Source organism: Narcine bancroftii, chromosome 3 (genome assembly GCF_036971445.1).
Source record: "Narcine bancroftii isolate sNarBan1 chromosome 3, sNarBan1.hap1, whole genome shotgun sequence".
NCBI lineage: Eukaryota > Metazoa > Chordata > Chondrichthyes > Torpediniformes > Narcinidae > Narcine > Narcine bancroftii.
The window spans coordinates 258,122,456-258,136,574 of record NC_091471.1 but is presented as its reverse complement, the minus strand read 5'-3'; the positions used below and the strand labels follow the sequence as shown (position 1 = coordinate 258,136,574).

The following is a 14,119-nucleotide window of genomic DNA, read 5'->3' as shown; positions in this document are numbered from 1 at the left end:
CGCTCAAAAACATTAAAGGATTATGGTCAGTATAGACAAGTGTACAGTACAGATGCAAATATCAAAATACTGCATAGCCAATACAAGGGACAATAATTCTTTCTCAATAGTAGAATAATTATTTTGATGTTCATTGAATTTCTTAGATAAGGAAGATGGTCAATATCATCACAATCCGTCACTTGTAACTGCACAGCTCCTGCATCTTCATCACCAGTATCTACTGCTAAAGAAAATTAGAGTCAGGTGTCTGAAGCACAGGTTTGTGACATAAAATGACTTTCAGTTTGTCAAATGCTTCCTGACAAATGGTTGTCCAGATAAACTTTTCACCCTTCTTCAGATGGTTAGTCAAAGAACATTTTTACAGAACTTTCTGTAATATTCTACCATACCCAAAAACCTCCTAATAACGTTTTTACTTGTGGGAATGGGAAACTCAAAAATCATCTGAACTTTCACCTGGATAGGTGTCAATTTTCCTTGACCAACAACATAACCAAGATAACTCACAGTGGCATGGCAAAATTCACTTTTAGCTAACTTAACAGTAAGGGTTACTTTTGAAAGTTTGTGGAACAATTTCTGAAACTCAAACATATGTGCTTCTTCGGGTCATTCCCTGTAAGCAAATCATCAATATAAGCATCTGTATGCTTATGAATCACAGAATTAATAATCCTTTGGAATGTCCCTGGATCATTCTTCATTCCAAATGGTAAAACATTGTATTCATATAAACCCTTCCTCTGTCTGTTAAGGGAGCACACCAGTAACATTTTAATGTCCATTTTCGTAAGAAGTTTAGCTTTTCCAACCCTCTCCACATGATCATCCACCCTAGGATAAGAATCTGTCTTTGTTATCACATTAACTTTCCTCTAATCATTGCAAAATCTAACTGGCCCATCTGATTTAGGCACCAGGTCTCCAGGGGAGCTCTAATCTGAGGTAATCATTCTTTAACATATATTCAATCTCTTGATCGACCAGCTTGCACTTTTCAACATTCATTCGATATGGATGTTGATAGCTTTTGCATCTCCAACATCAACATCAGGAAACAGTTTCCTAAATTTTAAAGTAGCTGTTTCACTTGTTCCTTTTCCTGGGGCTGAAGATGAGCCAACATCTCTCATCCAAATTCTGCAAAATATTCAAATTGAACTGGGACAATGTTTTGTTTGAAGTGGCCCTTATAAGAGCTAGATTGTATTGTATCCTGGTCCCTAAACTCCTCAGTTTTATCCACAACCAAGCCCGCTTCTCACTAAAATCCAAATTCTCAAAATAAGGTTTTAACTTGTTGACATGGCAACTCTGCATTTTACATCTCTGATCAGGTGTTTTAACTATATAATTGACTTCATTCACCCTTGACTCTATCTCATGAGGGCCTGAAAATTTTCCCTAAGAATTTGTTGGGAAAAGAATTAACATTTTATCTCCTGGTTTAAAAGTTCTCACCCTAGCTTTTTAAAAAAATCATACCAGACTTTCATTTTACCTTGAGCCATTTTCAAATTCTCTTCAGCTATTTTACAAATTCTCTGCAATGATTAAACTTTGAAACATAATCTAAAATATTCAACTGCACACCCTTATTAACCCATTGTTCCTTCAACAACATTAGAGGTCCTATCTTTCTTTGGCTTGGCTTCGCGGACGAAGATTTATGGAGGGGGTAAAAAGTCCACGTCAGCTGCAGGCTCGTTTGTGGCTGACCAGTCCGATGCGGGACAGGCAGACACGATTGCAGCGGTTGCAAGGGAAAATTGGTTGGTTGGGTGTTGGGTTTTTCCTCCTTTGCCTTTTGTCAGTGAGGTGGGCTCTGCGGTCTTCTTCAAAGGAGGCTGCTGCCCGCCAAACTGTGAGGCGCCAAGATGCACGGTTTGAGGCGTTATCAGCCCACTGGCGGTGGTCAATGTGGCAGGCACCAAGAGATTTCTTTAGGCAGTCCTTGTACCTTTTCTTTGGTGCACCTCTGTCACGGTGGCCAGTGGAGAGCTCGCCATATAATACGATCTTGGGAAGGCGATGGTCCTCCATTCTGGAGACGTGACCCATCCAGCGCAGCTGGATCTTCAGCAGCGTGGACTCGATGCTGTCGACCTCTGCCATCTCGAGTACCTCGACGTTAGGGGTGTGTGCGCTCCAATGGATGTTGAGGATGGAGCGGAGACAACGCTGGTGGAAGCGTTCTAGGAGCCGTAGGTGGTAGCCGTAGCCGTAGGAGGTCCTATAATGTTCACTTTAAAGGATGAATAATTCTTGTACAGACTCCCTTACTACAAACAAAAGTAAATGGACCCCTCATCCCAGTCCTTCTCATTTTCACAATAGGTCCTCATCATGGTTTTGAGGGTCAAATGGAACTTCTCCAATGCCTCTTAAGATTCTGGGTGATATGCAGAAGATGTGATTTGTTTAGCTCCCAATTCTAAAAATATTTGCTGAAACAGTCCTGACGTGAAATTACTCCCCTGATCTGATTAGATCTCTTCAGGCAAACCAACCACAGCTGCACAGACTCCAGTCCAAACCATCAGCCACCTGAACTCCAGATCAGAACCTCCAACACAGTCAGGAAGCCTTAAGCACCCTCACCATTCCCTCGCATCCTGGTTCCAATACCTGTGCCCCTTCAGCCAGTCTCCAGCAGCCTGAAGCCTCGGTGAATCCTTTGACCGTACTCTCCAGCAGCCCTCAGCCAGTGTGGGTTTCTTGCCTTGAGTCTGTTCTTTTCTTTTAAAAATATCTTTATTGAGTTTAATGTAATAATCCAAATAATAAAGCAAAGCAAAATAACATATACCTTACATGAAATTAAAGTAAATGCACAATATGACAAAATTTAAATTCGATCCCTTATTATTAAATGTGATTATCTATTAAAATGATTATACATATTAGTCAGTTAAATACTATTATAACAAATCACATACCACTGTAGCGGCCCACTAACCTTGCGACCTGGTACACAAATTGGCAAACAAACGTGGCAACTGCACAGACCTTGCAGTGGCCAACGAGCTTCGACCCAGGTGACCACCTACATGGTGGAAAACTGAGCAACAGTGGGAATCCTGACCAATCCAAGGCCGGCGCTGCCATTACATCACTCTGTTATGGAGTCCAGAGGACTCTAAACCCCAGCAGCAATAGATATGCACCATGACAAATGGTTACTTAAACAAAAGTTGCTTTTAATTATCTTTGAAGATGAAAACAGAATCAAACTTTAACTTATTTCCATCAACTTATTTAACCTACTTAACCCCCCTCTAATTCTAAGCACACATGTGTATAATTATGTGTAGAAAAGTTCTTTGGTTCACAGTCCAATGACACTGGTTGTAGGCAATTCTTGTACTGTGCACAGAAGTTAGCATTAACAAAGTTCACCAGTCTTTGGTGTTTAACAGGCAAATGGTTACCACTCAGGTGGGTTCTTGCTGGTTTTCAGAGAGAGATTCCTTGGTTCCTGCAACTGATTCCTTTTTAATCAGTCATGCTGATGAAACATGCCCCCTTCAGGGTTCTCCAGATGATAACCTCTCTCTTTCAGATCCTCACAGAGTTCCTTTAGCCAGACTTCTCCTTTGATCAGGCAGTCTTCCTAAGTTTGCCAGCTTGTCCCTCTGAACTAAAGTCTCTGTCTCTCCTCTCTCTCCCTCCCTCTCTGAGAGTAAAGCCTCTGCCTGCAAAGATCACATGCTCTTCCAGACAAGCTGCTGCCGTATGTTGCTACTTTGTTGCCTTTTGCAAAATAGCACTCTGCAAAAATACTGAAATAAGTGTCCTTCCCTCCTCGGACTATGACTCCCAGAACACCAAAGCAGGCCCAGCACTCAGGGCAACAAACAGCATCACCATACAAATTTTCGGCAGTCGCACTGTCCCCCTCTGCTTTGGCAGCAACCAGTTCATGAGGACATTCACGATTGCAGTGGTGGTACAACCACTCCTGGGAGTAGACTTCCTGCTGATGGACCTTAAAGGGAGGTAATTGTGCATGCCCGGACTTTTCAAACCATGTCCCTGGGGGAAGTTGTTACCTCCTCCCCACCTTGACTCCAGTACGCTATGCGACAGCGCGTTCACGCGGATCCTAGTGGAGTTCCCTTCGATCGTGGCACCACAATTTTTCTGCCTTCAAGCTGTTTCACTCTATCCTCACTGAGTGTCTCCCGCTCCATGTCGGAATTTGGCGGAACACCGATTTGAGGTTTATGGTGAAGAAAAACCTGAACTGGCCGATCTATGCAGGGAAGAGGGTAGGCGACTAATACGATGAACCCGTTGGTCGTCTATCTAAAATCAATGATCATCTGGTGCTTCTCCCCACCTTCCCCCCAGGTGCTGCAACTGGGCTCTTTGATGCCCTCCCCCTGCTCTTAGTGGTGATTGATTTGCAGTCTGGGGTGAAGTTCTAAAACGTGTGGGGGGGGGGGTTGTGGAGGGACTCAGAGGGTGGCCAAACCATATATAACCATATAACATTAAAGCACAGAAAAGGCCATCATGGCCTTTCTTGTCCATGCCGAAACTCTCCTAGTCCCACTGACCTGCATTCTGCCCAGAACCCTCCTTCCCTTTTACATCCACATACCTATCCAAATTTTTCTTATAAGATAATATTGTCCCTGCCTCCACCGGAAGCTTGTTCCACACAGTCCCCGCTCTCTGAGTAAAGAAGCTTCCCCTTGTGCTGCACCTAAACATTTACCCCCAACTCTCAGCTTTTGTCCTCTTGTTTAAATCTCCCCTCTCCTCATTGGAAAAAGGCCACTCACATCTACTCTATCTCTCCCCCTCAACATATTAAAGCCCTCTAGCAAATCCACCCTCAACCTTCTACGCTCCACAGAATGGAAACTTGACTTGTTATATACTATTTGGATGGGGTGAAATTTCAGACCTCGGATGTGCAAAGGCACCTGGGCGTCCTCGTGCAGGGAAACCTAAAAGTTAATGACCAGGTGAAATTGGTAATGAAGAAAGCAAATGCTATGTTGGCCTTCACTTCAAGAGTAAAGAGGTGTTGATGAGACTCTATGGGGCACTGGTGAGTCCTCATTTAGAGTACTGTGGCAGTTTTGGGCCCCATATCTTAGAAAGATTGTGATGTTTTTGGAGAGGGTGCAGAAGAGACTTACTAGGAGGATTCCTGGAATGCAAAGGCTGATGTACGAGGAGTGTTTGACAGCTCTTGGGCTGTATTCATTTGAGTCTAGGAGAATGAGAGGGGATCTCATAGAGGCATTTGGTATTTTGAAAGGTTTAGATAGGGTGGATGCGGGTAAGATGTTTCCCTTGGTGGGTGAATTGAGGACAAGAAAATGAGAGGTTATCCATATAAAATGGAGATTAGGAAGAACTTCTTTAGCCAGAGGGTCGTGGATCTGTGGAACTCACTTCCGCATTACCAGAATGTTGCCTGGGTTTAAGCATCTGGAGTATGGGGAGAGATTGGACAGATTGGGTCTTTATTCTTTGGAGCGTAGAAGGTTGAGAGGGGATTTGATAGAAGTATTTAAGATTATGAAAGGGATAGACAGAGTGGATGTGGATAGGCTATTTCCGTTAAGAGGAGGAAAGATTAAAACAAGAGGACATGAGTTAAGAATTAAGGGGCAGAGGTTTAGAGGTAACATGAGGGGGAACTTCTTTACTCAGAGAGTGGTAGCTGTGTGGAATGATCTTCCGGGAGAAATAGTGGCGGCGGAGTCAATTGTATTATTTAAGAAAAGGTTGGACAGGTATATGGATGAGAGGAAGATGGAGGGTTATGGGCATTGTGCAGGGAGGTGGGATTAGAAAGGGGTGTTTGGTTCGGTGCGGACTAGAAGGGCCTAATGGCCTGTTTCCGTGCTGTAATTGTTATGTTATGTTATACAGCAGTGGAAGCCAGATCACAGGGAGTATTTAAACAAGAAATAGACAAGTATCTCTTTCATGAGGGCATCAAGGGCCGGAAATTGGTACTAGTGTAGAGTAGCTTAGTGTAGGTTTACGGAACAGACTCGATGGGCCTAGTGGCCTGGTTCTGTTCCTTTGACTTGTGGTCTTATGAACTTAGGTGCTGAGACCCAGGTGTCTTTCTGAAGAATCTCCTCTGAACACTCTCTTTTCTATTCACATCCTTCCTATAATTTGGTGACCACAATATTCCAAATTTGGCCTCACCAATGCCTTGCACAATTTTAAAAGGACCTCCCAACTCTTCTACTCTCTGCTCTGATTGATAAAGGCCAGTGATCCAAAGGCCGTGTTCACTGCTCTCTCCACCTGTGATTTGTGTGGCAATTTTCTCCACGATGCGCGTCGGATGGAGCGATCTCTTCAGGGCTTTATTCAGGTGGGTTTGTACATATCCGGATCTCTTGTCCATCTTTCTTCTTGGCAGCTGTTTTTCGGGTTCGTGTGGGTCCCACAGGTTATGAACCGGACCAAAGTTGAGGTAAAAAGCACACATTTATTTTGGGGATGCAAATGGGGCAACAGGGTCGAAATACTAAATAAACCTACACACACACAACATGGAAGGGGTAAATGTACCCCTGGGATAACGAGGGAGAAACAAACAGAAACTTAGGAAAATACAATCATCAGTTACGTGTTCCCACCCCTTGACCGATACAGACACGGTTCTTGCTACCTGACCTCGGGACTCACCCCAGCCCAGTATGAAAGGTGCTACTTACGAGCCATGAGGAGTCCAAAGAGGCAGAACAAAGGGGCACATGGTCCTTTTTAGTTCTGCAGGCAGTATTTGGGGGGGGGGGGGACAATCACTCGGGGCAGGCTGGGCCCCATTGGCTGCTCTGGTCAATGGCTCGAAGCTAAGTGCAGGGGCTCAGCAGGGGTCCACCAAGAGGATTCACCTGGGCCAATTGGGTGAAGGTCAGGCTGAGTTTGGGTGGACTGCCCGGACTGCAGCACCTGGTGATTTAGGTGGGCCAATCACAAGGGTCACCTTGATGGCTTAGGGTGAGTCTTTGACCTTGATTGACATGCAATGTGTTCTCCGAATAGGAATGCAGCAGCGCCACCAGGTGGCTCTAGCCTCTCCATTACAGTAAGCCACGATGCAGGACACCCATTCAGCTGACTCAGAGATTGGGGCGATCACACCCAGGTCTTGCATTCTGTCCAGCTTGGCCTTGACCTTGTCTTTGATATGGTGCGCTGGACAAACCACAGGTCTCAGTTCTGGGTCAAGCCGCAAGGAAAACGTTACTGGCAACTTCCCCAGCTCGTCTGCAAAAAGGTCGCCGTATTCTGAAAAAAATTCTCCAGGGCAAATCATCTTCGGAGAGGCTTATTTGGTGCACTCCTCTGTTAAATGAAACATCCCATGTTCATGCATGCACTCAGACCCAACAGAGGCGTGACATCTTCGTGGACATGGAGAACATTAGTACATGTATCTGTCCCTGTTCGAAGCACCACAGCCGCACCGTGCTGTTAGTTTTGATCCTGCTGCCTCCATACACCACTAGACTCATTGACCTGACGCATGGCTTAATCTGTTCCATTTTCCTCAGCTGATTTAATGTTTTCTGTGACATGATGTTGCACTTTGCTCCTGTGTCGACCCTCATTTCTGCCATCTTGCCATGGACTTTCATAGCCAGGGAGACTCCATTGGTTCCTCTGATTTGCATTTCCACTGAGTTCCTTGCCGTCTGCAGAGTCAGTCCATGGATCTGGGTTGCTTCCCCTTGCTCCGGATCCAGCTGGTCGATCGTCCTCCTAGATTTGGGCCTAGCATTGATTTGCCGCCTGGCTCTGCAGCATCTGTTGAAATGGTTCCATTTTCTACAGGTTCTACACTGTTCGCCTCCGCAGTTGCCACAACCGTGCCCTAGACAAGAGTGTGGCATGGCCTGGCTGGCTTTTCCCCCTGACCTTCAGCCATTGTCCATTCGCAGATCCCGCCTGGCCTATGTCCACACTAATGGCATGTTGCTGTGGAGGGGCTAGCTCCCTGCTATTCTCCTCCATGGTTTCGTAAGGCAAACAAGTCGAGGTGGCCTTTGCCAGTGTTAAGTCCTTGTCATGCATAAGTGCTTTCCTCATACTGTTGTCACAAATGCCACAAACTGTCCTGCCTTTAATTAATTCTTCAAAGAGCATTTCAAAGTTACAGGTCTTTGCCCTGATTTTCAAATTGTTGACGTAGGAGTTAATTGACTTGCTAGGCTTTTGGTCTCTATTGTTAAACTTGCATCTCTCCATCGTTACATTTCTCTGTGGGTTGCACATTTCACTGAATTTTCGTTTTAGACACTTGGGTTCCTCTCTTGACTCAACTGGGCTGGTAACAAGTTCCCCTTCATGCACTTCATCTGCGTACATGAATGACCTCTCCCTTTCAAGGGCTTCCAGGCCCGTAAAATTCAATAAAATATATGCTCTATGCAGGCAGGCTTGTCGCTGTGTGCTGCCACAATAAATATGTTGTAACCTTGCTCAAAAATACGCCAGCTCTCAGCTACATTACCCGCGAACACAAGTGGGTTGGGCCTTCTAAATCGATTCACCATTATGGCGACTGCTGCAACTCTGCAACGTGGTGTCAATTATTCACTTTTGATCGGTTGGAAGGCCTCAGGCTTGGAATGCTCGTGATCCCGCTTCTGACACCATGTTTGTTATTGTGTGCTGAATGACAAGATGATTACTGAGAATAACATTAAGCAAACTGTTTAATTAGTACACACAGGAAAGGGAGCTTCTTACGTGGCATACACTCCATGATAAAACCTGTCTTTTCACTGCTGCCCCTTCTCGGAGCTCACGCATGCGTGGAGCGTTGTTAAGAGTACAGAGACTGATGTCTACACTAATGTTGAACACAAGGTTGTTGTCATTACACCATTCAACGAGTTGATCCATCTCCCTCCTGTACGCTTCCTCATTGCCATTTGTGATTCTGCCGACAACTGTCGTGTCATCGGCAGACTTGTAGGTGGCATTGGAATTGTGCCTGGCCACAGAGACGAGTAGAGCAGTGGGCTAAGCACACATCCTTAAGGTGCACCTGTGTTGATGATCAGTGAAGAGATGTTGTTTCCAATTCATACTGACTGTGGGCTTCCAATGAGAATGTCAAGAATCCAGTTGCTGAGGGGTGGTACAGAGGGTTAGAGTTTGTACCTTCTTGACCAGCCCTGAGGGAATAATGATATTGAAGACCAAGCTGTCGTCTATGAAGAGCAGCCGGATGTATGAGTTGCAGTTTTCGAGCTGTTCCAGAGCTGAGTGGAGAGCCAAGGATATTGCATCTGCCGTGGAGTGATTGTGACAATATCTGTGTATCTGTCCAAATTCTTCTTAAATGTTAAATTTGAGTCCACATTCAGCACTTCAGCTGGAAGCTCGCTCCACACTCCCACCACTCTCTATGTGAAGTTCCTCCTCATGTTCCCCCTAAACTTTTCCCCTTTCACTCTTTGCCCATGTCCTCTGGTTTGTATCTCACTAACCCTCACTGGAAGAAAGCTTACCTAAATTTACTCTGTTGGTACCCCTCATCATTTTAAATACCTCTATCAAATCTTCACTCATTCTCTTATGCTTCAGGGAATAAAGTCGTAACTTGTTTAACCTTTCCCTGTAACTCACTATCTGAAGTCCAGGCAACATCCTAGTAAATCTTCTCTCCACTCTTTCTATCTTATTGACATCTTACCTGTAGTTCGGTGACTAAAACTGCACACAGTATTCCAAATTTGGCCTCACCAATATCTTATACAACTTTATCACAACATCCCAACTCTTATACTCGATACTTTGATTTATGAAGGCCAATATGCCAAAAGGTCTCTTTACAACCCTATCTATCTGGACATCACTTTCAGGGAATTATGTATCTGGGAATCCCTCAGTGCCCGACCACTTACCATGTATGACCTTCCCTGGTTTGTCCTTCCAAAATTCAACACCTCACACTTGTCTGCATTAAATTCCATCTACCATTTTTCAGCCCATTTTTACAGCTGGTCTAGATCCCTCTGCAAACATTGAAACCCTTCTTCACTGTCCACAATGCCTCCAATCTTAGTGTCGTCTGCAAACTTGCTGATCCAATTTCCCACATTGTCATCCAAATCATTGATACGGACGTCAGACAACAATGGTCCCAGCACCGATCCCTGAGGCCCACCACTAGTTGCAGTCTGAGAAGAAATCATTACTACCACTCTCTGGCTTCTCCCATTCAGCCATTGTTGAACCCAGTTCCTTACTTTACCATGAATACTGAGCGTCAGCACCTTCCTGACTAACCTCCCATGTGGGACCTTGTCAAAGGCCTTACTAAAGGTCATGTAGACAACATCCACAGCCTTTCTTGATAATCTCTTCAAAAAAACTAAACATGTCCGACCACTCAGGCAGTGAGGGAATCAAACCTGGTTCCAATTGCTGGTTCTGTATTAGCTGTAGTGTTAACCTTGCCATCCTAGAGCTGCTTTCTGCAGATAGAGGCTGCTTTTTTAAGTCACCGTCTCTTGTAGATGCCCTCGATGGAGTGAAGTCTGGTGCCTGAGATGTCACAGCCCGAGTTAACAACCCTCTGGAGTTTATTCTTGTCCTGAGAGTTGGTGCCTCTACATCAGGCAGTGATGCAGCGAGCCAGAATGCTCTCCCCGGTATAAGTTTTTTGAGAGTCTTCAGTGACATACCAAATTCATGAAATAAAGCCACAGGCTTCTTGGTGACTGCATTGATGTGGAGGCTCCAGGACAGATCCTCGGAGATATTGACACCTCTTGGTCCTCTCCACTACTAAGCCCTCGATGAGTCCAGACCTTCTAGGCTGAAGGACCGCCCCATTCCACCCTGCCCTAGAACTACCCTAGGACCACCAGGTTGGAATAAGCATGAACGTCTGCAGACACAAACGCTGGAGAAACTCAGCAGATCAGATGATGTCTACGAATAAAGATACAGAACTAACGCTGGTTCTGGATCTGGGCACTATGAAGGACACAGTTATTACGGTAATATAATTTATACCAAATGTACCAGCAAGTAATGGTCTCAGTGTCACTGTACTTACGTGAATGACAAGACCTCATCAACCAACCCTGGAGGTGAGCATGACCAGCGCGCATGCGCACTGCTGTGATGGACTTCCGCCCCACACTGTCGAAGTTGCTGACGTCATTCCGTTGCTGCCCCGCACTCGACCGTGCCCCGGAAGTTGGGGGTTCGCATCCGGGCAGCGGTGGGTGACCCTGAGGCTGCCGCAGCAATGGGGGCGCATCTGGCTCGGCGCTACCTGACCGATCCCGACGTGGAGCCGGAGCCCAGCTCCGTCCCCAGCTTCCCGGCCGACATGGGCCTCCCCAACCGGCGGCAGCGCGGTGAGCGGCAGCCCCCTCCTTCCCCAGCCGAGCTCGGGGCAGCGCTAGGACCAGCGGGGGGTGGGGGGTGTTGGAGAGGGGGTGAGAGAGAGTGTGGGGGGTTTGGGAGAGGGGGTGGAGGGTAGGGGGAGGGTATGGGGGGGGGTAAGGGGTGGGGAGAGGGAATAGAGAGAGGGTGGGGAAGCAGGTGGAGGGTGAGGGGGATGAGGAGGATAGAGGCGGTGTTGGGGAAGGATAGTGGGTTTTCTGCTTTAGGGTATTCATATCTATGATTATAGTAAATAAAAGCCTGGCTAATTCTGGTTGTTGCTAACCCAAGAGATCAGGCAGGGCCCAGTGTTACCTGGCACAATATAAACAGGACAAGGCTGTCACTGAGAATACAGGCTAAAGCAGATAAAACACAGAAACGGTCTTCAGCACAGACCCATCACCCAGCCATTTACACCAAACCTTCAATAATCTCCACATTCCCATTCACTAGGGACAATTTCCAGTGTTAGTTGACCCACTAGAATTAGAATTTATTGTTTTTGATATATTGTGTCAGCATTACAGTACAAACATTCATATAAAACACCTTACAAAATAAAAGTAGTGCAAGGAAAAGTCTAAGTGAGGGAGTCTCTGGTTCATTGATCATTCAGGAATCTAATGGCAGTGGGGATGAAGCTGTCCTTGTGCCATTGAGTGCTCATCTTCAGGCTCCTGTACCTTGGTAACTGTGAAGAGGCCATGGCCTGGGTGGTGGGGATCCTTGAAGCTGCTTTCTGAAGACACCGTCTCTTGTAGATGTCCCTCGATGGAGTGAAATCTGGTGCCTGTGATGTTGCAGGCTGAATTAACCCTGTTTTTTCTTGCCTTACCAGGCAGTGATGCAATGAGCCAGAATGCTCCCCAGTCCACCTATGGAAGTTTTCATGAGTCCTTGCTGACATACCAAATCTCCTAAACGTTTTCCTTGTTGACAAAGCAGTAATGGTGCCAGGATCAGCCAAGTCCCTTGTGATAAAGGTGCTGTGAGTGCCCCCTTTCCCACTCCTCAGATAGAACAAGACCCTGTAAACTTGCTGGTCAAAAGCTTTCCACCCAGCCTCCTCCCACTTGTTAAACCACATTGCTTTATTTGGCCTCCGAATTTGTGATTTAATGTGCGATCGATTCTGATTGATGCCTTGGAATGGTTTATGATGGATTGCTTTATTTAGTGTAAGAATGGCCAGTAGTGCCATCTGCATGGAATTTAATCAGTGACTGTGCATCTCACTCAGAAATGATTGCAACACAAGAAGAAATGAATGCTGCCCAACTGCCCCTGGACCAGCGGGATTACTGTGCCCACCACCTCATCAAGTTCCTGAAGTGCAAGAGGGACATGTGGCCTAACTTCCTGGCATGTCAACACGAGCGTCACGACTGGGACAAGTGCGAACACGAAGAGTAAGGCTTCACTTTTGTTGTTGTGTGACTGGTTCACTGAATAGAGTTTAATTCCCCCAACTCCGCTCACCCCACTCAACCTGGGTCGCTGTCCTGAATCGTTTTGGATATTTACGTGGCCTAATTAAATTTTCCAGCATTTTGTTTTGGTTAATGATCAGCCTTGAGCATCTGAAAAAGATTCTGGCTCCATACCCATTCCATGAGCCTTCTCTTGCTTACTAAGTAACAGGCAGTAAACAATACTGAGGAAACCCAGGTCAAACAGTGCGCTTTATGTAGCAGAAAACAAAATGTGGGCAGGCACCTGAATAAAATGGTGGTGGTGGGGGGTGGGTATAGGGAAGGAGCACAGTCCCATAGGTAGGAGGTAATAGGGAGAGGGGTAACGACTCTGTGAATGTAGTGGGAAGCGGGTGGGGCAAAGGCAGAGGGATGGGGGAGCAGAAACCAGAGAAGTCGATGTTAATGCCATTGGAGAGTACCTAGATGGAAATTGAGGTGTTATTCCTCCAGTTTACAGGTGGCCCTGGTTTGGCTGTGCACGAGGCCATGGATAGAATTTTGGAGCAGGGGTGGGGCGCAGAACTGAAATAATGGGTCTGTCACTGATGCGGCCAAAGCAAAGGTGCTCACCCAGTTTAGCCTTGCGCAATGGTTCTCAACTGTTTTTCCCTTCATATACCACCTCAAGTAATCCCTTACCATGAAAGCACCTCTGGCACAGGTGGTAGTGAATGGAAATAAAAGTTGAGAACCACAGGCCTGATGGTTAGCTCAACTTGGGCGGTGAAGCGGTTAGTGCAATGCTAATTCAGTGCCAGCAAACTGGGCTCAAATCCGTCGCTGTCTGCAAGGAGTTTGTACGTTCTCCTCATGACCTTCGTGGGTTTTCTAGTTGGTGACTTGGGGGGGGGGGGGCAGAAGGCTTGGTTTCTGTGCTGTATCTCTGAATTAAATTTAAGTGTAAACATTTTCTCCCAGTTACGTGATGCGGATGAAAGAGTACGAGAGAGAGAAGCGCCTGCTGAAGAGGAAGGCAATGATGGAAAGGAGGCAGGCCGCATAGCAAGCCCTCCTGGACCCAGTCTGAGTCGTCTGCCAACCGGCCGGACGTCCTGTCCGCAGGAGAGAAGGGCAAATCTTTTGTACATAATGCTCTCTCCCGAAATAAATAAAAATGTTGACTGGAGTCTCCCTTCAGCTCCCACTCAATACAATTATTACATTGTTGAAGTCAACAGATTTATTTGCAAAAAACACATTAGACACAATGGCTGGTTGTGATGTTTCATTACAAA

General features: G+C 46.1%; 1 protein-coding gene across 1 annotated transcript; it reads left to right on the top strand.

Moving 5' to 3' along the window:
• Window positions 1-11,206: 11,206 nt before the first annotated feature.
• ndufb7 (NADH:ubiquinone oxidoreductase subunit B7) lies at window positions 11,207-14,010 on the top strand. Its single transcript, XM_069927729.1, has 3 exons — window positions 11,207-11,378; window positions 12,650-12,818; window positions 13,803-14,010. The coding sequence occupies exons 1-3, from the start codon at window positions 11,267-11,269 to the stop codon at window positions 13,885-13,887; spliced, it is 366 nt and encodes a 121-aa protein (XP_069783830.1). The 5' UTR covers window positions 11,207-11,266; the 3' UTR covers window positions 13,888-14,010.
• Window positions 14,011-14,119: the final 109 nt, after the last annotated feature.